A 25,651-nucleotide genomic window follows, 5' to 3' on the forward strand; every position below is an offset into this window, starting at 1 on the left:
AAAAATAAAAAATAAAAAAAAGTGGGAAGCAGAGCTGTGGCTCAAGTGGTCAAACACTAGTCATGATTTTAAAACAAAGCACAGAAACAGGGCCCAGGTCTTGAGTTTAAACTCCAGGACTAGCACAGACACACACACACACACACACACACACACACACACACACGCACACACACACACACACACAGAGCTGACAACAAGTAAAAAAGGGATGACTGAGGATCTTCCAGAGGCAGACAAGATTAGAATCCATATGGCCACCAGATGTACAAATTGTTACCAAGAAAGGCCTGCAGCCTGTGAAATTGCAAGTTAACTCATTGAAGATTGATAGATTGCAAATGATTTTTGTCTGGTAGAAATGAAAATTATTTCTGTCAGTGGGAAAGATAGCTCCAAAGATTAGTTATATTACTTTGTAGAATAACCTAGTTTTGTATCCAACTTTTGAATCTTGCTTAAGCATTCTTTTGAAGTCTCTTGTATCTTTCTTCTTTGTAAACTATTTTTGTTGAGGTAAAATATCTACAAGATAAAATTAGCCATTTGAAGTATTTCTAGTTTGGGGGAGGGGAGTTTGGGAATGAATACCAGGGCCTCATAGATGCTAAGCCCAAGCATATCTTCTGCTATTCCAGCTCTCATCTTAATCTTCCCCTGTTTCTAAGAGGTACTGGGGTTTAAACTTGGGACTTTTCTGTTGCTATGAAGGCACTCTACCACTTGAGACACACTCCCAGCCCGTTCTGCTTTAGTTATTTTTCAGCTATGGTCTCACATTTATGCTCAGGTTGGCCTAGACTGTGATCCTACTATGTATCCTTCTCACTTAACTAGGATGACAGGTGCACACCACCACATCCAGAGCCTCAGTTCTGCTAATTTCAGCCTCCTGAATAGCTAGGGCTATAGGTGCGAGCCACTTGCACTCAGCTACATTGCTACTCTTCAAGGACTAAAGCTGACCCTCGGTCTCCGCTTTGGCCCTCATTCATATTGCACACTTGTTAAAAGAGGCAAAGAAAATAAGTAGAAATGAGGGTTCCCCTTGCTTAACTGATAAAGCCAGTGTGGTATTTTGGAAGTTCTAAAGACAAAGGAAATTTTAATTAAGGTCCTGTGGCAATGACAGGAAATGAAGTCAATTACACATCCACAAGAAGATGTGCAGTTTTATTTTTGATGGGAAACAGGAAGGTTTTTCTCCTCTGAAACGCAGAGCAACTATTAGATCTGTGTATTGTGAAAGCTTCTACTGGGAAAACTTTGGTCTGGGGTCTGAAGAGGAGAGTGGGCACAGAGGTAGGGGGAAGGGTCCCACAGAGGAGAGGAGGGAAGGACCTAGAAGTGACTGCCATATCTATCTGAGTCACATCTTCTTAAAAGAACTCTTTAGGAGCCTGGAAGTAGCCTTTCCTTTGTACTGTACATCCTCTTTCCCAAAGAAATCTCTCCCAGAGCAGTGGTCACATGTGAAATTAGAGTACTCTTTTTTTCTGGTGCCAATCCCAGTGCTCAAACTCAGGGCTTGAGCACTGTCTCTGAACTTGTTACTTCAAGGCTAGCTCTCTACCACTTCAGCCATGGCTCAACTCCAAGCTTTTGGTTGCTAATTGAAGAGTCTCACATACTTCCCTGTCCAGGCTAACTCTGAACCACAATCCTTAGATCTCAGCCTCCTGAGTAGCTAGGATTAGAGGCATGAGTTACCAGTACCTGTACAGATGTACTCTTTATTACACATATTTTTCATGTTTCAAATCAAGAATGTTTGCTTTTTTGAGTTAAGACTGAAAAATTATAAAAACTGCTATCCTGGATCTCCCCAACCATAGCTTACAGGAAACGAACTGGATTTTGATCAGAATTTTCTCACTTTTGAGACAAGATAGGGGAGTGCTCATGGATGCAGAGAAGGAATTTCACAGGTGGTTAAGAATGTGTAAGGGAAAAAAGCAGAATCAAAATGAATGCCAATGATATAAGTATGATCTGAATGGATCTATTTTTGAACACATACCAAGCAGGTTGAGAAAATAAATGTAGACACTTACTTTCTTCTTTCTTTTTTAAACTTGTGATGGTACTGGGGCACTGATGAGCCTGGGCACTGTCCTAGACTTTTTGCTCAAGGATAATGCTTTACTAATTGAGCCACATCTCCACTTTTGGATTTTGAGTGGTTAATTGGAGGTAAGAATCTCTCTCAGATTTTCCTGCCTGGGTTGTCTTCGAGTAGTTAGGATTACAGGTGTGTGCCACCAGAACCAAGCTCCTACTTCCTTCTGACACCCTTATGTTTCTATCTTGCAAACTGGGTGGGGGTGAAATATATATAGTAAGACTTTACAGCCAGGTGTTAGTGGATCACACCTGTAATCTTAGCTATTCAAAGAGGTTGAGATGTGAGGATCATGGTTCAAATCCAGCTTGGGCAGGAAAGTCTGTGAGACTCATCTCCAATAAACCACCAGAAAATGGAAGTGGCGCTGTGTCTCAAAATGGTAGATTGCTAGCTCTGAGAAAAAGAGCTCAGATACAGCACCCAGGACCACCAGAGGGAAAAAAAGCTGTGCATATTTGATAGTGAGGCTGTGCAGGCTAGGAAGGGACCTTGTGTTGTGAAGGTGTTCTGTGCTGAGGGATTTGACCTGCAGTGAGGTCTGAGGCAAATCTCTGATACTCAGTTTCCACATGTGTGAAAGGCCCACAATCATGCCTTAAGGCTTCCAAAAGAGAAGCAAGAACGACCAGCAGTAGAAGTCTGTGGTCTTTGGTATACAACACAGGTGTGGCATTTATCAAAACCCTCTAGAATAGTATCCTTACATATCTGCCTCTCTCAATTGTAGCACACATTCCGTGGGAATCATTTGCCCTTGTATCCTCCAAGCACAGCCACTACAGAATGTCTTATCTAGATATTCATTCATTTTTTAACATTAAAAAATGATTATTAAGGCCAGGTATCAGTGGCCGATGCCTGTAATCCTAGCTACTCAGGAGGCTGAGGTCTGAGGATCTCAGTTCATAGCCACCCTGGGCAAGAAACTCTGTGAGACTCTTATCTCCAATAAACTACTCAGAAAAGCAGGAAATGTCACTGTGGCTCAAGTGATAGAGCTCTTGCCTTGAACAAAAGAAGCTCAGGAGCAGTGTCCAGGCCCAGAGTTCAAGCCCCAGGACTTGATAATATAATATAATATAATATAATATAATATAATATAATATAATATAATATAATATATTATCAAGTAGGTTACCATTCTGTAAATCATGTGTGTGTACAATGTTTCCTCATCAATGTCATCCCTTCCATCCCTACCCTCAGGTTATGTCGTTCAATTATTACATAAGGTATATTGAATATAATGACTGCATTTGCTCACTCTTCCTCTTCACTCTTCCTTTCTACTTCATGGTATTTCTTTCCTTTTTCCCTCCCTCCCTCCCTCCCTCCCTCCCTCCCTCCCTCCCTCCCTCCCTCCCTCCCTCCCTCCCTCCCTGTCTCTCTCTCTCTCTCTCTCTTTCTTTCTTTCTTTCTTTCTTTCTTTCTTTCTTTCTTTCTTTCTTTCTTTCTTTCTTTCTTTCTTTCTTTCTTTCTTTCTTTCCAGTCCTGGGCCTTCAACTCAGGGCCTGAGCACTGTCCCTTCTTTTTGCTCAAGGCTAGCACGCTGCCACTTGAGCAACAGCGCCACTTCTGGCCATGTTCTATATATATGTGGCGCTGGGGAATCAAACCCAGGGCTTATTGTATAGGAGGCAAGCACTCTTGCTACTAGGCTATATTCCCAGCCCCCATGGTATTTATTTTACAGGTTTTTTGTAGTTTTTTTTTCCAGAGCTGGGGACCGAACTCGTGGCCTTGCTCTCGCCAGGCAAGCACTCTTCCACTGAGCCAGATCCCCAGCCCCAGTATTTATTTTAATAAACAGTTCATTAGTGGTTTAGAGGAGTTACACATTTGGACTTCTTCCCTAAGTATATCATCCTTTAGACATTTGTTCTTTTAACAAAAATCAGTGGGCCCTGCTAATGATCAGCCCTTAATAGCCATTCTGCCCTACAGATCCCTGTGGGGGACACATTTTACATGCCATCCAGGTTCCCCTTTAATACTTCTTCAGCTATTGCTCTGTTTCCTCCTCAGATAGAACTGCCTTGTTCAAGGCCAGACTCCCTTGCTGGGGACAGCCTGTAGCTAAGGATTGGTCCCTTCATCCTAACTTGAACAACTCCGAAGGGCCAAATCAGCTCCAGAGCTGCCCAAGGTCAGGTGAGGTTGTCATTAGATGACATCTCAGCCCAACTTCTCTCTTAAACCAATCTTGCACCTCTCTAAATTCCAGATGTCTGCGCCAAAGGCACTGCAGGCTGGGTCTGTGGCTTGTGTCGGAGTTCTGTTTGTGCATCTGAGAAACCTCAATTCCAAGTAGTCCCAGGAGCTGGACAGTCCCCAGGGCCCAGTTACTGTCATAGGCTTTCCTTGCATTTACATTTTAATTCCCAACCCCCTCCAAGTTTTCATTATGAAATGCTTTTGGAACCCAAAGAGTAGCAGATTTAGTGATGAACACAGTCATATGACACGGATGGCAACAGAGACAGACTTGGAGCTGAGGCTACACTGACACTGAACTCAACAAGGGCATTTGGAGGAAAGCTTCCTAGAGGAGGACTCAGTTAAACTGAGTCTTGGAGGAAGAGCTGAGGTTTTATTGGAGGGCAGGGAATGTGGGAGAGGTATTCCAGACAGGGCAGAGCATGCTGGGAGACACAAAAGAGTGTAGGTTGTGGGAGGAGGAAGGAGGAGGCACGGAAGTGTGAGACAGTAGTAGAGGCAGATCATGCAGGGCCTCTGGTACCACACAGAACAACTTGGAGCTTAAAAAGTATCTATGACTGAATGTCACATCCCACCAGTGTTTGTCAAAGTTCATTTGGATTCCACTTGAACACTTTTGCTATATTTAAGCACCATGGTTCTATTTAACATTTACTTAATCTTTGCTTCTAAATGAATCTTTTTTGCTTAAATATATTTCTACTAAAAGAAATTTAAGCCATGTTCAATGATTTACACTTGAAATCATAGGAGTCTGGAGGTAAAGATCTGGAAGGTCATGGTTTGATGCCAGTCTGGGAAAAAAATCTTAACATAATCCCTTTTCAATCCAGCAACTGAGCATGGTGGCACGCACCTATCATCCCAGCTACATGGGAGGTATAAATAGGAGGATCAAAGTTTAGGCCAGCCCAGGCAAAAATTTGAGACCCTATTTAAAATAAAAAACTAAAACAAAAATGGTTAGAGGTATGATTCAAGTGATAGATCACGTGCCTAGAAATTGAAAGCCATGAGTTTAAACTCTAGAACTAACAAAAAGAAAAGATAATTTTATTTGGCAACCACAAACCAAAACAAAACAAAGGGCTGGGGATGTGTTTTAGTGATAGAGAGTATTCAAGTGCTGGGCTCTGAGCTGATTCCCAGACTTCTCAAATAACAAACAACAATGACAACAAAAATCAAAGTGATATCCCTTGCCACAAGTAGAAAGTAACTATAAAAAGAAATACATTGGAAAGCAAACAGAGGGATTTCATTCTGGGTAGATATTGTGGTCAGTGTCCTGAAGCCTGAGGCCTGTTTTAACTCTGTTAGTGTGGAAGGTTAGCAAGTATTGTAGAGATAGGAGAAGAGCTGCACACGGAGATTTTCTCTTGAGGTAATCAGAAAGCTGCAAAGAGAATCATTTTCTCACCATGTAATTCAATGTCCTTTACAGCTATACCATGAATCACTGAAATCACCTTGGAGTCCCCTCCCTACCACTCTGTCAAATGTAACAAGTTGATAAACGCTAAAGGGCTATTACCCCCACACTGTTGCCTTTTCTCATAGTAGTTCTGGAGCAATCACTGGGCTCAGTGATGGAATCCAAACATGTGGCTGTAGTGACCTTTCCCTTATCCCACGGGAGAGAAAGTAGCAAGGTCAGAGATGGGTGGAGGGACACAATTTGCCCCAGGTCACAAAAAGAGTTATTATTAGCAGTCTAGGGGACAGACATGAAAAACAGAACAGTAGAGCTTATTGCTTTCAAATGGGTCTCAGTATCTGTTACCTAGAAGGTAGCAGAGAACAGACTATGGGAGAAGCTAGCCCATGAGGCCCAAGGACCATGGACACCATCAAGAAATCCAAATGGTTGGGTGTGGTAGTAAACAGCTACAAGTCTAGCACTTGTCTACAATGCTAATACTCAGGATAAGAGGCTGAGGCAGGAGGATCAAGAGTATGACAAAGCCAGAGGTACTTGGCCCTATCTAGTCACTTCACAAGTCATTTAGAACTCTGTATTAAGAAATGAACAAACAAAAGAAGGAAACACAAATGGCTGGGATGTGCTCCCCATCTAGGGGTAGAGGTTGAGAAAGGGCCTGTCAAGGGCTCAAGTGTTTTTTCAAAAGCAACCTGAGGATATGAGGGAGACCAGGAATTTGGCACTGTCCCACAGGGCAGTGCCAATTCAACCAGGGACCTCCCGGGCCTGCAGAGCAATGAGGCTTTGGAGATTGCTAGGTCTTGTTTTCAGTTCAGTTCTGTCACTTTGTAGCTAGGTATGCCTTTGGAGAGTCATTTAACTCATGGGAGCACCAGCCTCCTCCTTGGAGGAAATGGTTGCTTCTAAGACTCAGGCTTTGTTAGGAGGGTCACACCATGCAATGCACACATTTCTAGTGTACAACTAACACTCTACTCACCCTCCTGTGCACAACCAGATCCTGACAATACATTTTCTTCCCTCCTGACCCCAAACTCTAGCCCAAGCTCACCACCTTCATTGCTGGACTCTGTCTGCCCTATGCTTGTGCTCACTGTCACATCATTTCTGATCCCAGCTCTGGGGGAGGAGGTCTATGAGAAGTCTTCCAATCATCTGCAGCTAAGAAAGTTGAGGGAGCACCTGGTGTAGGAGGGCAGATGGGGTTCCCTGTCTGGAGCCAGAGGGAAAAAGTAGATTCTTGGATGGAGAACTGGCCTTTTTACTGGTGGCAGAGTTTGGCTCTGGCCTTCCAGGATTTGACTGGGCTGGGCTGGCAGAGAACAGACTCCCATCTCCTGTGGTGTTAGAAGCCAGGGCCTTCAGTAAGTGCCTCCATTAGAAGCTAAAAGACGGAAGGTTAAATATAGCCTTTTCCAGTTGTCTAGGACATAGATTTATGAAATGTCAGAGCGGCATTAGAGTGAGAAATGATCTTATCTCTGCTGTTTTAGAGTAGAAAGGCGCAACAGAGAAGAGGAAAGAATGGACACTTCACCAGAGGGTGATGGGAGGCCATTGGAACTTTTTTTTTTTTGAGCAAGAAGGTCTATTTTTCAAAGACTTGCTCTGGCTGCACAGTACAAAATGTTCTGAAGGGTGGAAGCAGGGAGTCCATTGAGAGGGAGAGAGATGAGGGGGCCAAGACCAGGGGAGCTGATGTGGAGGTGGCAGAATGGAGCTTATTGTAGCGTCTATAGGGTGCGCCTTGAGTCTCTCCTTTCTTCTCTTCCAGTCTCTCTCCCTCACCCTGTCTTTCTCAAGTGCTCACCCTCTGACTGTGGAAAAAGCAACCAAGATTTTACTCCCCTTCTCCATTGTATTCATGAAGAGTTTGATAGAAAGTTCTTCCTTGTCAGCCAGACATGGTTGTGACCCCATCTGAATCCCAGCTGCTTGGGAAATAGAGGAAAGAGGATGGCCTGTTTTAGACCAGCAGGCAAAAAGGTAGCAAGGCTGTCTCTCCAAAACAATACAAAAAGCTGGCTGCTGGTGGCTCATGTCTGTAATCCTAGCTACTGAGGAGGCTGAGATCTGAGATAGAGGTTTGAAGTCAACCCAAGAAGGGACTCACCACCAAAAAAACCCAGAAGGTGAGCTGTGGATGTTGTAGATTACCAGCTGTGAGTGAAAGAACTGAGCAAGAGGCCCTGAATTCAAATTACAGTACTGACTGGCACAAAAACAAAAGGGCCGGAGCATAGTTCAGACCCCAATACTCACCACATTGAGTCACTTCACCTGTGACAGCCCCTTGAAAGACATGAAAACTCAACACGACTGCTTTTCCCTGCTCTCTCTCCATGCTGCGTTGCACGTGATCCTTGCACTCACCACAACTTCATTTTTCATTGCATCACTCTGGTGCTTTCTAACCCCACTCCTGCCCTCATGGCCAACTAAAATTCTAGAGACTAGCATATGGTCTCCAGTACTGCTGTAGCCTCTACCACTGAATAGTCACTTCCCTTATGTTTTCAGGACTGGAACTGGGGTATCAACATCCCCATCCCAGCACATTCTCATCACTGAAAGCAGCCAGAAAGCACTCCTAGTACATCACAGGTCCTTTTGTGACACAAGGTCTGACTTAAACTGTGCCTAGAAAGCACTCAGTCCCTGGGTAGGAACTATAATGACTAGTGATGCATTTTTTTCCTGCCTCTCCCTGTTCTCATGCCTTGGGATTGAAAAACAAAACAAAACAATAAATTGAGCATTTTAGTGGAAGTCTAGGAGATCAAGCCCCCAAATTGACAGATTCATCAGAAAGCAATGTTTTGGAATTCATTTTGAGTTACAGGAGGTAAGAGATGTGTGTGCGTATACACACGTGCGCGCACACACACACTCACACACATTTTCTCAGTCACTTTTATAACCCTTCAGGATTCTGAAATGTTAAGGAAGGGATGAGATTACATCTACCATTTTAACTGCAGAGCAAACCCTCTGTATAGACTTGGTTACAACCCACTCTCCCCCCAGAGCACTGCTAGTACTAAGGGACCCATTCCCTACCAAGGCACCCAGGATCACCACAGCACAGCTCCACCTCTGCCAAGAGCCCCAATTCCTTCCCTTCTCATCTGTGCTGAGAACAAGACCCCTGCTTTCCCAACGACTCACCTCCCCGGCTCCAGAACAGAGAAAGAGGCTCCACTCTCTCCATCCTAGCAATGAGGATAAGCGAGGATCTACCTCCAGGCAATCGTTCGTGCAGCACACAGGCATGCGGTGGACCTACACTGGAGGGCAGAGAGCCAGGGGGCTCACGTTGTTCCACACCCCACTTTCCAGTATGTTGGCTGGGTCAGTTTGTCCCCATCAATGACCTGCTTCCTTGCCCAAGGAAGCTGTCTGCAGGCAGCCCAGCCAAGAGAAAGCAACTGAGGATTGCAAATGCCAGATTGCCTTCTTTCTTTTCCCACCCCTGGCCCTCTGCCTACAGCCACACTGATCCCTGTCCTCCCCAGTCACAGAGGACCAGGGAGGGGAGGCAATCTGTGACTTGGGCTTGTCTTTTGGCTAGATAAAGTTCTCAGTCAAAAATTCAAGTTGCAGCTAAGCCACACAGTGGGCTGACCTCCTGCTCTGCTGCTGTCCTGCCGAGAGGGGAAATGAACAGGAACTGGCTGTCTGAGTCAGCGCCCCTGCTCTATTGTCACTGTACAGGCCCCCTTCCTTCCCAGAGCAGAGACGTGCACAGAGATAGGCCTTGTTTTTTCTCTTTGCAAGTCTCTCTTGCAATAAACTTTCTTTCTTGGGTCTATAATGGGTCTGTGAACTATGGCTGGATTAAATTTATATCAATACAATTTCCCCAGGTCATAGACAGGGTTCAGTGGATTAAATTTATATCAATACAATTTCCCCAGGTCATAGACAGGGTTCAGTAGTCATCTCAGATAATCCTTACCACAGACAGCCAAGCCATTTAACAGAGGAGGATAGCAAGGCTCAGTAAGGGCCAGGTGCCCTCTTAGGGCACACTGAGGCTTGGAGTCCAATCTACCTTTCCGGGGTGTTAGGAGAAGCCTGCTTACCTGCCCCACTCTCTCTCCTCTATCTATGTGAGCCAGCAGACCATGGGTTCCGGCAAAGCTTATTTCCCAGGGCCCAAAGTATGAGACACTCTCTGGCTTGAAAACACATCTTGTTCAATTTTTTCTCTGTGTATTTAGAAAGAGAAGAACCCAGAAACAAGTTGTGTGTACCAGAAACTGATTACAAAGGGACTCCTTTGTTAGTAGTAAATAGCTATCTTCTCAATGAGCAGGGACAAGGAACTGAGCCTGTGCTCCAGTAATTGTCCTCTAGTGAGAAAGGAGGCATCACTAGTTCTTGCTCATAGAGTAGAAAGAGACCCAGCATGAGCTTGGCTATCTTTTCTGTCTCTGCCAGGGACACAGAGAGATTGTGACTCAGCTTGTGGGAAGGAGTTAGTGGGCTCCTCTGGGAAGAATCACCTGTAGTAACAAGACTTTCACATTTTTCTGGACAGGGCCATGGGCTCATGAGTCTCCTACTTGCAGGATGAATTTGTATAACATGGTATGAGAGCCATCAAAGTCCAAGGTGAAATCTCTAGTCAAAGGGAAGGTGTTGTGTCCCTAAGATTAAGGGAGGGATGGGGGGGCTGGGAGAGGTATTGACTTGTCACATGACTGCATTCAAGACTGTTAGTAAGAAGCCAGTGGGAGGGGAAAGGAGCTCACTTCTGTAATCCTAGCTAATCAGAAGGCTGAGATCTGGAGCATGGAAATTTGGAGTTAGCCCAGGCAGAAAAGTCTACAAGACTGTCTAAAATAAGCAGTAAAAAAGCTGGAAGTAAAGGTGTGGCTTAATGGATAGAACAAGCAAGCTGAATGTCACTTAGGGGTTCTGATTTCAAACACCCTCCCTGTATCAACAGACCAAAAAAGAAAGAAAGAAAGAAAAGAATGTCAGAAGGCTGGGCACAGTAGCTCATGTCTGGTACAGCTACTTGGGAAGCAAAAGTCAGGAGGATTCAAGGGCAGCTTTGGTCAAAAACATGAGACTATGTGAAAAAAAATGATTAAAGCAAAAGAGACCTGGGTGTGACTCAAGTGGTAGATTATCTGCCTAGCAAGTATGAAAGTAGGCTAGATCTGTTTGAAGAGGTTATATGAGGCCAGGTGTGGTGGCTCATGCCTGTAATCCTAGTTACTCTGGAGATGGATATCAGAAGGATGACAAATGAAGCTAGCCTGGGCAAAAAGTTAGCAAGACTATCTTAACCAATAAGCCAGGCACAGTGGTGCTCACCTGTGATCCCAGCTACACAAGGTTTTAGGTAGGAGGATCATGGTCTAAGGCCAGCCTTGGCAAAAACTTCAGACTTGGATAAATAAAACAAAAAACGTTCATGGGTGTGGCTCAACAATGTGTAGAGTACTTGCCTAACAAGTATGAGGCCCTGAGTTGAAATTCTAGTACTACTGCCATCACAACAATAACAATAAAACCCTGTCAGTAGGCTGGCATTCAAGCAGTGATGCTCGCTTTAGCAACACCAAGGGGGTTGACCTTGGCAAAGATGGCTTTGCAGAGGTCATAGTGCAGCAGGTTAAGGGAGGAAAGTGGGAGGGGACTGGAGACACCTCTCAGGAAATCTGGCTATAGTCTCAGAGGAAAGAGCTGAGAGCAAGGCAGATCTATGGAGGGCAGCTAAATGTTTTCAGGATGGGAGAAATGCTGTGTATTTCTAAGTTCATAAGCTAGTGTGAAACCATGGAACCACTCTAAGCTCTGTGATCTTTGCAGGCTGCACTTCATCTCAGAGGGAGGAAACCAGAATTTCTGAGGGGCATGGCCTAGTAACTGCTATCATTTTCAGTCTCCCTGGTAGAGAACCATCACGTGAATTCTTGGAAGAGATTGATATCCAGTCTCAAATCCCAGCTAGCACAGAGAGCAAGGACAGTCTGACTTCCTCAACTGCCTCATCTTGGCACATTAACCTTGGGGCTAAGGTAACTGTGGAGAATCCTAGGATTGAATCTCACCCTCCCCCTTTTCTGCCCATGTTCCTTTGGCAAGCTGCTTAACCTCTCTGAGCTTTGACCAGTTTACAATCTATAGTTTCTAAACTCTGTCCTGTTTAGAGATAATAAAATAACACACTATAAAGTTGTTGTATGGCCTGAAAGAGTTACTATCTGGCTCAATAGAAACTGCTGGATCTGACCTTACCCTTGGCTTCTGTCTGCCACTGTCTGTAAACTCTGACCTGCCTCACACAGGCTTGGGTTTGACATCATCTCCCTCAGGTCCCATAGCTGTTGCAGTAACAGGAACAACCATCACATGTGACCAAAGTTGCATTGTTTGTGATTCTATGTCTCCACAAATTGAACACCCAGTTTAGCTTTTGGAGTCTTTTTTGCTTTGGACAGGGCTATGGATGGGGAAAGAGTTGTTGTGAGGAAGTTTTAATAACACGGACTTCATGTTTGGAGAGCTGGAGACCTGGTATTCATGGTAGGTTGGAAGTTATCTTTATCCTTAAACAAGAACTGTGATTCTGATCTGTGGATCATGACTGACACTTTGGTGGCCTGGTGGGTGGTGCCTATAATCCTAGTAACTTGGGAAGCTGAGATTTGAAGTCATCATATAAATGTGAGAGACTCTTATCTCTAATTAACCAGAAAAAAGCCTTCTAAGTGGAGTTGTGGCTCAAGTGATAGAGTGCCAAGCAAGAGCTTCAGGCCTGTGTGTGTGGCATGGACAAGGCAGTAGGAGCAATGTTGAGCCATGAGATGGGAGAAGAAGTGTGAGGAGATAGGCCTGGGAAGCCAAGAAGCCCCACAACCAGGCTCAAGGTCTCAAATGCTCCTAGATACTAAGCAAGAAGGATGGCTCACATGCATGTATTCCTTTCTTGTTACACAGGTGTAGTCTCCAGGCTCCAGGGTACCATGGACACAGCACATCTTCCACCTGAAAGGGCCAGAGGGGTACCACCCACAAACTATGCCAAGGGCACAAAAGGAATTCACAGGAGTGGCTCTGTGTCATCCTCTTCCATGCCAGGAACAAGATTCAAATAACATTACTGAAATGGCAGGGGGCAACTGGGAGGCTCATCCTGCTTCTGGGACCCCACACCCCTTCATCTGTGTGGGAGAGAATTGGACAGGAAACTGACTTCCGAAATAGAAAATATGCTGTTGAGAGAAAGGAAAGTTTTTATTCAAAGCCCATTTACTCCATAGGGACACAGATGGCATTTAGGAGGCGGCACCAGCCCAGCTCATTTGAAGGTAATACTCAGGAGTGATGAGGAGCTGGCCTGTCAGTGACCTCCTGCCAGGGACATCTTTCATTGTCATCTCAAGCATCATTTGGGACTCTTCTTTATCGGAGCCCTGTTTGGCTTCCCCCAGCTGGATAATGGTTACACTGCATGGCCAAGTGGCCCAGGGCATCTTACTACAGTGCCAAGAAGATCTCAGAAGTCACAAGAACAACTCCATAGCAGTGATGGCAGGAGTGGTGGGGGGATCAGCTGGACTGGTGCCCATATTAATTTCTGTATCTGAGTGAACTTGCAACTGTCACCTCATTTTTGTGGATCTATGAAAGGAAAAGTTTATAAGGGATGAGTGGTTTCCAAGTGCCCAATCTCACATTTATTAAAATACCTAGGTTCTTCATCATTGCAACAAATGGATAAAATAAAATATCTGGGTTCCAACATGACACAACCAAAGTATGCTTTTCCCTTGAAAGATATCTCAATGTTGGCATAAAAAATGATACAGACAGATATGGTGGCTCAGTCCTGTAATCTTAGCCAGTCAGGAGACTGAGAATGGATGGAATCACAGATGAGGAAAGAGTAAACGGAAGGATCATAGTCCAGGCAGACTGAACACAAAAGTATTAAAAAAAAATAGCTAAAAGTAAAGATGGCTTGGAATGTGGGTCCAATGGTAGAGCAAGTATAAGGTTCTGAGTTCAAACCCCCATACAGCCAAAAAATAATAATGAAAATCATGGGAAGTGGTATGGTAATATAACCCAGTGATAGAGAACTTGCTTAACATGTGCAATGCTCTGAGCTCCATCCCCAGAACACATTCACATGTGTACATACAATATACACATAGATATACACACAACCTCTCTCTTTTCTCTCTTTCTCTCCCTCTCCCTCTCCTCTCTTTCCATCCCTCTCCTATATAGTCATGTCCATATATACACACTACTCCTCCAAGACTCCCTCTACACCCATCTTACCCTCTTCTTTTCTTTGAAAGAAACACTGACCAAGGAAGTAATTGAAGCTGAGAGATACATGATTTGGAGTTTAGTCTTGCTGAGGATCCAAGCAGCAGTGAAAGTCTTCATCACTTATTTGAAACTCCCTCATAGAGTTTAAGCATTTTAGACAAGGAGGGGAAAATCTGCAGTATTTTCCTGTTTATTTTCCTTTTGAACCTAAAACTAGAAAGCTGCACTTGCTGAATCAATTTCAATGGCACTCTCAGTGCTCAGATAAGACAAAGCATCTGCTACCTTGAAGGCATCCATCAGCACAGGCCCAGGCTGACTTTGTTGTTCGTGGAGGCAGTAGGGTCACTAAAGTACAATACCTGTATTAGTCTGCTTTCTTTTGCTACCACAAAATACCCAAGGGAGGGTACTTTATGAAGAAAAAATTATTTATTTCACACTTTTGGCACCTGAAAATCTAGTACTGGGAGGCCCCATCTGTTGGGCCCTGGAGTGAGGGACTCCTTAGCTATATCAAAATAGGGTATATTGTGGGAGCATGTATGAAAAGGATAAATCACAGGATGACACAAGAAGCCAGAGGGATTCAGAGGCCAGGCTTGCTCTTACAATTTATAACAATTTGTTCTTGTGGAAATGAACTGGGGCCTCATGAAAATTACGATAATCCTTTCCTAGAGAACATCCCTAATGACCCAACTACTTCACATAAGGCCCCACTTTTAAAGGTTCCACCCCTCATACAGCCATACTGAGTACCAAACTTCTACCACATGAAATATAAGAGCTATACTCAAACCAAAGTAGTACTAACAGCTTTGGTTCAAAGTATTAGTATATATACAGTGGGGATTTATGGGCAGTATTTGACACCACAAGGCCCTTGAAAGCATCTTGGATAATTTGCTCTTGGCTATAGCCTTTCAAATTGATTGTCATTATTACTGTAAGGCCTCCTACTACGGACAAAGAAACTTAGAATACAGTGGATGAAATAATATCTGCCAAACCCCTAATGTAAGGGTCCAAGCTTGCATTCTAACATGGAGTCCCAAACACTAACTTTATTGTGTCTGTCCATCATTTGTGGCTCCTCTTTATGCAAAGAAAAGAGCCTAATTTTGTACGGTTATCTTTCAAGAGTGTTGTTGGCTCAAGGAAATATGATTTCATCTCTTGGTTTGACTGAATGATTTGCCATCATAACTGTTCTGTTACTTGTCTTTGGTATTTACACAAACAATATTATAACAACATTAGTGGAAATCTGTTGGGGATTCATCTTGGCCTTAAGGGGGGAAGGGCGATGAGATCGCTCCTGAGACGCCGCCCTTTCCCCCAGCCCTGGGGCAGTGTGGAAGTGAGCCACACCTATCTCCTTCTGGGTCCGGAACCAGAAGGGATAGCTTTGAGACCATCCCCCCACCTTGCGCCAGTGAGCACATGTGCTCCCTTTTCGTGGGCTTTGCCCAGAGGGCGGTACTATGGGAAGTGACGTTTAGCCCCTGAGGGAGGTCCTTGGGAGCTGCTCTTGGACGGACAAGCTCACCAGCCTATCGCCAGATCATGCTCAATCCTCGTCATCACTACTATATTACTGTGAGCCCCTCGTGAATAAACCGGATTGCTCTCCGAAGCGACTCCAAGATCCGTCTGCGCCTGGCTTCCTTGGTGGGTAAGGAGGGAGGAAAAGGGGATCTCGTTCAGCTCGCGTGCACTTTAGGCTTGCCCATGTCCTTTTGCTCCACCTTGGCCGTCTGCAGATCAGGCGCCCAGGGGAGAGGGTGAAAAGGGGAGTACTGATAAGGGAGTAAGCTTAGCATCCCCACACCAAGGGAGGTGAATCTAGCCCAGCAGAAATCTAAAGGAAAGAAAATTTTACCAAGTCTGCCCCTCACAATTAGTAAAGTTCTAATTTATCTCCATAATTCTCTTCTCAGTGTGCAAGTATATATCTTGCAGGTATTATTTTTCCCATGCTAGTGTTTGAACTCAGGGCTGTCTACTTGCTAAGCAGGTGCTCTACTGCTGAACAGTACTGCCAACCCTCCCTCCACCCACCTCCCTCCCTCCCTCCCTCTCCCTTTCTTTTTTCCTTTTCTCTTTCTTTCCTTCCTTCCTCCTTCCTTCCTTCCTTCCTTCCTTCCTTCCTTCCTTCCTTCCTTCTTCTTTCTTCTCTTTCTTTCTTCTCTTTCTTTTCTTCTTTCTTTCTTTCTTTCTTTCTTTCTTTCTTTCTTTCTTATTTTTTCACTGGCTGTTTTTATGCTAGGGTCTTGCATCCTGATCAGGTATATGCCTGGACCACAAACCTAGATTTTGCTTTATTTTTGTTTTCGGGTCTTTGGGCTTAAACTCAGGGCCTGGGCATCGTCCTGAGTTTCTTTTTGCTCAAGGCTAGCACTCGAACCACAGTACCACTTAGAGTTTTTCTGTGATTAATGGAAGATAAGAGTCTCATGGACTTTCCTGCCCAGGCTGGTATTGAGCTGTGATTCTCAGATCTCAGCATCCTGAGTAGCTAGGATTACAGGCATGGGACCCCACCACCTGGCTAGATTTCACTTCTTGACATGGCTGGGACAACAGGTATGTACCTCCATATCCAGCTTCTTTTTTAGTATGGGTTCTGGGGCTTGAACTTAGGGCCTGAGAATTGTCCCTGAGCTTTTTTGCTCAAAACTGGCACTCTACCACTTGAGCATAGCTCCACTTCCAGATGGTTAGTTGGAGATTAAGAATCTCATGGACTTCCCTCCTGGACTGGCTTCAAACTATGATCCTCAGATTTCAGCTTCCTAATTAGCCAGGATTATTGGTATGAGTCACTGGTGCCAGCTCCAGCTTCTTATTTTGACATGGAGTCCTTGAACTTTTCCTGCCCAGGCTATCCTGGAACTGTGATCCTCTTGATTCCAGCCTCCCACATGCCACTGTGCCCAGTTGTTGGTTGAAGAGAGTCTCATTAACATTTTTTCCCAGGATGGCAAACTGCAATCCCCCCACTTTCAGCCTAGGAATTCCAAGTATCTGGGAATGTAGATGTGGTCTACCAGTGCTAGGCTCCTTTTATATGGTGTTTGTATAACTTAGCATAGAGATAGTTTTGTACTAACCCTTTTGCAGCTCTCTCTGTCTTTCTCTCTCTCTGAGCTCAGTTGACTTCCTTATCAAGGGTGGAGGAAGCAAATAAATTTGCAAAGAGGGAAAGGTCAGGTCAACTGCAACAGGGCCTTGTACATGCAATCAGATGGCTCTCTTAAGCTGGGTGCCAGTGGCTGTAATCCTACCTATTCAGGAGGCTGATATCTGAGGATCCTGGTTCAAAGCCAGTTAAGGCAGACACAGATAAATCCAAGAGATTCTTTCTCCAATTTACCAACAAAGAGCCAGAAGTAAAGCTTTGCCTCAAGTGGTAGAGTACCAACCTTGAGTGGAAAAGCTAAAGGGCAGCACCCAGGCCATTAGTTTAAGTCACAATACTGGTCCATACAAACAAAAATCCTCCCCCTAGGGGCTGGGAATATGGCTAGTGGCAAGAGTGCTTACCTCCTATACAAGAAGCCCTGGGTTCGATTCCTCAACACATATACAGAAAATGGCAGAAGTGGTGCTGTGGCTCAAGTGGCAGAGTGCTAGCCTTGAGGAAAAAGAAGCCAGGGACAATGCTCAGGCCTGAGTTCAAGCCCCAGGACTGGCAAAAGAAAAAACATTCTCCCCTAATAAATGGCTCTCTTGTTCTGTTTATGTACAGAAATGAGGACTGTGGGTAGGGGTGCGGGGGGAGTGTACATACTGAAGCATAGATCACCTTGCCACAGTGTTAGTGCATTTGCTTTGGAGGAGAGGCGTTCTGTTAACCAGCATGATACTGGTTGTTTCGGAATCTGAAGCCTGTCTCAACACCTGGTTTAGGCCTAAATCCAGGAACTCTCCATTTTCTCCCTAGCTCAGGCATACCACACTTTAGCTTCTGGGCCCAATGGTTCAATTACTCTAACAATACAAACATGCCATAAAACAGGCATATGGTGGAACTTCTACCAAGCTAAGCATTGCACTCTTTGTCGCTATAGAGATTTGCTTGTCCTAGCAGAATGGAGCCATAGTCCCCTCCCTTCCACCACATCTGGTCTCCAGGGTTACCATCTCCTGCCACAGCTGTAAAGGTACTTAAAAGCACACAGTATAATGGAAGACCCGGCCTGAGATGTAGATAGATCTGGGCCCAAATCCTAGTTCCACAACTCATTTGTTATCAGATCATAGAACGCTCATCCCTCTGGGTCTTAGTTTTCTTATCTGTAGAATGGCATTAGTAATCCATGTCTGGGGGTGTTCTAAAGATTAAACAGTGGCTGAAAAGTATATGACAAATCTTAGTTCCCCTTTCCTTACTTTAAATGCATGGCTCCTGTAGGCACAGCTCTCTGTGTACATTCTTGGTAGTCATGAGCACACACACATTCAGGGTGACAGAGATACACTTGTTTCAGAGGAAAGCAGGCTTGAGAACTGGTGAGAAGTCAGTTCTAGTTTGTGAGCCTGACAGTCAAGGCCTTCCAGCACTAACACAACTTAAAAGACTTTTGGGGATTCTACATGTTGTACCCATCCCAGCCATCCTCATTCCCTCCTGCTATGCAGCTGTTTTCTCACTTCCAGCTGGACCAGCTGCTGGGCTTGGCTCAGCCATCTGCAGTCCACAACCATGCAGGCCCACTTTTGGCTCCCGTTTCAGTGCAAAGGCCCACAGTATTTCTCCCATCCTCAATCATCACTCTTCTCATGTGAAATAGCCATTTCAGCTTTGTAAAAGTTTCCCTGGCCTGTAATCCTAACTACTTGGGAAATAGAAATTGGGAGAATAAAGATTCGAGACAAGTCCAGGCTAAAAAGCTCATGAGAACCCCACATCAACAAACAAAAAATTGTACTTGGTGGTACATGTCTCTCCTTCCAGCTATGCAGGAAGTGTAAGTAGGAGGATTGAGATACTGGCTGGCTCGGGAATGACTGAGAAACCCAATAGGAAAACAACCAAAGCAAGGAGCCCTGAAGGCGTATGGATCAAGTATAGCTCCTACCTGTCAAGCATAAGGTTCTGAAGTCAATCCCCAGTACCACTAAAAGATACAATACAAGAAAGCTTCCCTAAGTAGTTCATGGCACATTCTCTCAATCATCCTATGAGAGTGCTCAGAATCCTCTATCTAGATTCCTAACCCTTTACAACCAGAAGATAGAGGTGGCAAAGGTGAAGGACTTGTGTAAGATCATCATGGAAGTTCCTGGGCATGAGAGACTAGAAGCCATGCCTTTAGTCCTGGCCAATGGCTCTCTCCCACCTTTTCAAATTGTAGCCTTTGAAAAGCTTACAAGGGAAAATAAACATTCCTTAACAAGTGGGGGATGTATATCAGTGATAGAATTGCTTGCCTGGTATGTGAGAGGACCCATGTGGAAAAGGAGCCAAATTAGTATAGATGATAGAGTGACCAGTTCTGTGAATTAATTAGGTATGGTGGATGGCAATCAGGGAAGATTTCAGAGAAGTGACTCTACATGAAAAATTTGAAGATGAATAGGAAATTGCCAAGAGAAGATGTGGGTGGGGGCTGCCAAACACAGCTTTGACAGAGGAAAGTGTATTTTCCAAGTCACACAAATGGTAATGAGTGATTCTTGTCAGCCATCACCATGAACAAGCCATATTAAATTCAAAGGGGAACAGCATCAGCAGGGGAGGGTGGTGAAACATCGCAGAGCCAGGGCACAGAAGGAAAGGTCTCCACACTGTGCAAAGGAACCTAGACTTTTCCGAGAAGCTGTGCTCTCCAAATATCAAGCACTGTTTATTCAGTGTCTCAACTTTTGCCATTTCCCTGCAATATATCTTAATCATTTTATTCTAAAGGACTTTGCCTTAATAAAAGAAACGATGAGAATCCCTAGTTTGATGTGCTAGTTGTATTTTTCTAACACACAATAAAATACATACAGAATTAAAAGGAAAAGTTTTCCCTGCACCAGTCACAATGATCCCTGGACCACCTTGAATCCACCCTCACATCTTGGGGACAATTTTGTTTCCTATTCCCAGATTAGCAAAGCTTTAGTCTATAGCTGAAGAGTGCGGAGAAGATCACTCAGTGTCAGGCACAGCTAGAAGGTCGAAGTGGAGGCTAGGAGCTACTGCTAGAACAAGCAAGAGTGGTGAAATTTCAGAACTTGTACATTAGCAGGGTACAAGAGGAGAAAAAAGCCCTCAAAACAAAGAATGAGCTAAGTGCCAGTGGCTCACATCTGTAATCCTAGCTATGCAGGAGGCTGCATTCAGAGGATCGTGATTTGAAGCTCGTGATACTCATATTTCCAATTGACTACCAAAAAAGCCGAAAGTGGAGCTGTGGGTCAAGTGGTAGAGTGCTAACCTTGAGCAAGAAAGCTCAGGGACAGCACCCAGGTTCAGATTTCAAGCCCCAGCACTAGCACACACACACACAAACATGTATACACACATGTGTGCACGCATGCACACACACAGAGAACTGTTGGCTGTGTAGATGGATGGATGGACAATTGAATGTGAGGCAAGGGACAGAGAAGAGTGATAGATAACTCCAGGGTTACTGATTTGAGTTCCTGGCATTATGGTGCCATCAAGAGAAAATGGGAGAGAGAGGGATCAAGAAGGAAAAAATGATAACACAAGATATGCTCAACTGACTGTGGAATACTTGTAGGACAACATTCCACTGGATATAGAGCAGTTGGCTGGCGGTAGGTAGAGGCCAGAAGAGATCAAGCTGAGGTGGTCTCCTCAGGGTGGCTTGGGATGCTAAGAGAGAGGGAGAGAATAAGAAGAGACACAGGGCTAAGACAGAACTCTGAGGAAAGGCCATTTGGACTTAGTCAGGTGAAAGAGGAGATGCTATTTTTTACCCTCTACGAAACCTTTCCTAGTCACTACAGCACTTTCTATAGCCAAAGCTTTACCTTTTCCCCTGAGAGCATGAGCTGACTGATGTGTTTGTTTCTCCCTGGGCCATCCTGTTAGCAGGCTTTCTTTATGTTCTCCCAGTGGGAAAGTGTTCCCTCAGGGCTTCAGGGACAACATTGGGTTCGAAAGTGGAGCAGGCAGGGTGCTGGGAAAGGTGAGGGTTAGAAGGTGGCAGAGGCGGGGAGGGAAAATGTATCATGAGGCCACTTCCTCACATTGCCAGACACTACTTGGACAGCTACTGACCCTGAAGTGGAGCTGGCATGGAAGATGCAAAATAACTTTGTAGAAATGAAACAGTCTTTAGTAACTGTTCCAAGCTGTAGCAACGGACAGTATTGAAAGTTATTCTCTGGTTCCCAGAGTAGGCTGCACAGAGCATGCCCATGTGATCGCAGCAGGTCCTGAGCTTCCAGGTCCCTGGCAAAGAAGCAGGATGCTATGAAGTGATGCTTGAGCCATTTACCTATTAATAGTGGCCTTAGAAGAATGTGTCTCAAGAAGATTCCAAGGATACTTCAGCACTCAGAATCTTTGTCTTTGGTTCAGTCCATGACAGGAGCCTAAATTCAGCTTACCTAGGAGGCCAAACAAAGCCTACTCTGACCATGTGTACCATAGTGGTGTTTAGTGGTGTTTTACTTGGCTTTCCAACACATTACAAATCATTTTCCTTCTCCATTTATTTAATGAGACACCCTTTTCTAAGAGTGCACTTAGGACTTGTTGATGTCTTTGACTGATTACCCTCAAGTGCATGGCTGGATGAATCTCCAGGAAGAAGCAGAAGCAACCCTGTGTGCCTAAGCATGGCATTCTTTCTGCAAGGCACGAATCCAACTATTGCTTTCTTATGGTAAACTTGTGTTAAACTTGCACAAACTTTCACTTACTTCCCACTGGTCTAGATGATAGATGAGTTTCCCAAATAGGCACAAGGAGACTCTAGGTTCCTTCCAGATGCCTGTGCCATCAAGATTGAGGGAGAGAGAAAAGCTGGGGATGTAGTTCATTGATAGAGTGTTTGCCTAGCATGTATGAGCATGGTCCTTGGTTCCACCCTCAGGACTAAAAACAAAAGAAAACAAAAAGAAAAAAAAACAAGAAGAGAAAAAGGATAGGGAAAAAAGGGCATGGAAAGAAAGTGAGCCTGGGCCCTGGTGCTTGAGACTCAATGCCAAGAAGCAGAGGAAGGAGTGGTAAAGGAGTAGGAAGGAGGGGACAGAGTGGGGGTGTGTATGGGAGAAAGAGAAATTGCTTCTGCACCTGTAGTGCACTGCCTTGCAAAGTCAAGCTAGGAAAAGTTGTCTCCAGACCCCGATTTCCATACTGTGAGCATCTAGGAAGAAGTTGGGGAAAAACTATGCCAGGACTCTGGAGTCCATGTGTGAAAGGGCACAAGGGACAAAGCAGAGCATATCCAATGAACTCAAGCAGTGAACTCAAGGCTCAACACGGCTCCCCTGGATTTATGCTGGGAGAGGAACTCAGCCAGGGTTGGGGCAGGGAGGTGGGGGTGGGGCATTACACAGCAAGAAACCAATTCTTCTGGCTTACTTGGTGCCTGCAGCATCTGAGGTAGAGCCAGGAGAGGTGTAGGTGTACATGTGTGGGGTGGGGATGGGGGCTGGGGGAGCCAGAGGTTTGAATAACAAAGGGAACTCAGAAAGGATAAGCTTTGCAGGGTTCCAAGACTCTGCCTACTGGAATTAGGGGGAAAGCACAGTCCTAGCCATAAACTTCAATCACTGGCACATTGCTTACTTCCCTGACACTCCAGCCACCCTGTAGAGGCTACACAGGGTGGCTGGCAAAGGAAACAGCCCCTGCCAGCTCAGGGAGCTCTGACTTATGCAATTCAGCCTGGCACGGGGGCTGGGAGGCTGGGAGGATGGGAGTTCACCTACATTTCCCACAGGCTTCCTCCCCGCCCCCTGCCAGCCCCAGCAAGTCACGCCAAGGGTCAGGGTCCCTATAAGCAACAGAGGCCCTGGCTGGAGCCCAGAAAAAGGAGGGAAGGGAAGAGAGTACCTGTTGCTGAATGCATCCTGCTTTGGCTCTTACTCCTCGGTTGCTTGTGGTGAGAGTTGCCCATCATCTGTTCTGGACTGGCAGCCACACCACGCCGGCTGCCGCCACCACCACTGCCGCGCCTCCTCCCCCCTCCTCCTCTCTCCACCTCCTCCTCCTCCACCCGTGCTCCTCCCCCAGGTGCTTACATCACCTTAGCTGTGCTCCTCACACACATGGCTCTTGCAAATCCTACTTATGCCCCTGGCACAGTATTGTCCAGATCTGACCCTCTCACTTTGAACTAGAGCCTGCTACAAGTCTCTCTCTCTTCTCCTCTCTCTCTCTCTCTCTCTCTTCCTCTCTCCCTTCTCTCTCTGTCCTCTCCCCTCCCCTCTCCTCTCCTCTCCTCTCCTCTCCTCTCCCCTCCCCTCCCCTCCCCTCCCCTCCTCTCCTCTCCTCTCCTCTCCTCTCTCTCTCCTCCTCTCCTCTCCTCTCCTCTCCTCTCCTCTCCTCTCCTGTCCTCTCCTCTCTCTCTTCCTCTCCTCTCCTCTCCTCTCCTCTCCTCTCCTCTCCTCTCCTTTCTTCTCTCCCCACTCCCTCGCTCCCTTCCTTTCTCTCTCCTCCTCCCTTCCCCCCTCCCCCTTGCACACAGTGCTCCACTCAGGTCGAGACCGCCCAGGTTCCAAAAAGGAAGGCCTAGCGCAACCAGAGTGCAGCCCCCCACCTCATCTGCGCGTGCACGTGGGGCCAGTCTTGGCACCCTACGGGGACCCCCACTCTGCCGCCCTCACTGGCCCTGGCTGCCGGTGCCTCTCTGCACTGTCATTCCTGCTGCCGCCAGCCTGCCCACCCGCCACCGGCTCTCCCGCCCCCCTGCTCGCTTGGTCTGCAGAAGCTTGCAGGAGCTAGGGGCTAATAAACAGAGCCTAATCTGGGAGTATGACAAGGACCAGTGAAGGAATGTGCTACCCCAGGAATTCTAAGTGACACAGCTCCCTGTTCTACTGGGGAACGGATCCAGTTCTGGAAGTGACAGCTGCCAGTGGGCTCTGGGCTCCAGTCCTGACAGAAATCTGAGGACATTTGGGCAGAACACTAGGCTGCTAGGCTGCAGGGCTTGGCATTAGCACAGCCAGATGCGTCTAGAATGCCCAATGCGGCCACCAGGCATACCTGCTTCCTTGGCAGATACACCTGAAGCCTCTCCCCACTTTTCCCTCCCACGCCTGCTTTGCCTTCCCTCTGGGAAGGCAGAGCCTGCAACCCAGAGATTCTCACACTGGCTGTGGGACCGTCGGCAGCCAATGAGAGGGCTCCTTCCAAGTCCCACCGAAAATCCATCCGCGCACCGCATGCGCGCGCTCTCACACAGCTGCAGCTGCTAGCCACGAGTGCTGCAGCCCTGAGGGATAAGTGACATGGAGTTTGTGGTGCTGGCTCAGCCAGCTCCAGCCCCAACAGCCTGCCAGTGAGACTGGCTCCTGGAACCAACTCTCTGCCCGAGCTAATCACCCAGCCTTGAGTGACTTCCCTTACTTAACAGTGTTTTGGAACTGCTCAGTGCTGATGTCATCAGACTCACAGGGACAGGGGGATCTTTCTGTCCATCACAGCCACAAAGCACTATGGGTGTGGATCAGGCTAACTTCAGTCTTGCAGATTTTTTTTTTTTTTTTTGGCCAGTCCTGGGCCTTGGACTCAGGGCCTGAGCACTGTCCCTGGCTTCCTTTTGCTCAAGGCTAGCACTCTGCCACTTGAGCCACAGCGCCACTTCTGGCCATTTTTCTGTATATGTGGTGCTGGGGAATCGAACCCAGGGCCTCATGTATACGGGGCAAGCTCTCTTGCCACTAGGCCATATCCCCAGCCCTGGTCTTGCAGATTTTGGACACTCAGGCACTTGGAAAGCAGAAGCTTTCTGACTTTGAGGCAGGAGTTTTAAAGTGATAACTATCCACCCCATCCACCTACCTACCCCTTACCCACCCAGTTTAGGAATTCTGTCAACAATTCCCAGGGATCAGCTCTGATCAATTCTTGTGCCAGTGTCGAAAACAAGAGGAGTAAGTCACCATCTAGGAGGGTTGATCAGCACATGTACAGACCTATGACAATACAAGGAAGGATCAATAATGTTGAGGGAGTATCAAAGCAACTATTTGGGTCTGGAAGGGCTTGAGATATTTCCCAGAAGAGATGACACTTGGCCTGGGTCATGGGGATAAAGAAGAGTTGACCAGATACAGAAAGGAGTAATTATGTGGAACTGTTAGCCCAACTGGAATCCTCCACAAACATCAAACCACTGACTTCAGGCTCTCCCAGACTGGTGAGGAAGTGTTAAGTCTACAAAGAGGTTGCAGGAGGATGTGACTTCTACCTGGACTTTGCAGCTCACTGTGGAATGTGGCAGGAGGATTCTGAGTGCATAAAACTTGAGGAACAGTCCCAGAGCAAGTGGGAAGGACCAGAAGCAAAGCATCTTGGGAACACAGATTTGTGACTTTAATACAAATCATGAAGATTTATAAATATGGCAAAAATC

At 45.9% G+C, this 25,651-nt stretch overlaps 1 protein-coding gene across 7 annotated transcripts in view; it reads right to left on the reverse strand.

The window, feature by feature from the left end:
• Positions 1–25,651, reverse strand: part of Nhsl2 (NHS like 2) — a 272,880-nt gene that overhangs the window by 62,960 nt on the left and 184,269 nt on the right. Inside the window, exon 1 of one of the 7 annotated variants that reach the window (XM_048335811.1) lies at positions 8,958–9,072. The exons of the other annotated variants lie outside the window; for them this stretch is intronic. Within the exon in view, the coding sequence (XP_048191768.1) occupies positions 8,958–9,000 (43 nt within the window). The 5' untranslated portion in view covers positions 9,001–9,072. Of the gene's footprint in view, positions 1–8,957; positions 9,073–25,651 lie in introns of those variants that run through there. 7 annotated transcript variants of the gene reach the window in all.

The sequence above is a fragment of the Perognathus longimembris genome, chromosome 28 (assembly GCF_023159225.1).
Source record: "Perognathus longimembris pacificus isolate PPM17 chromosome 28, ASM2315922v1, whole genome shotgun sequence".
Taxonomy (NCBI): Eukaryota; Metazoa; Chordata; class Mammalia; order Rodentia; family Heteromyidae; genus Perognathus; species Perognathus longimembris.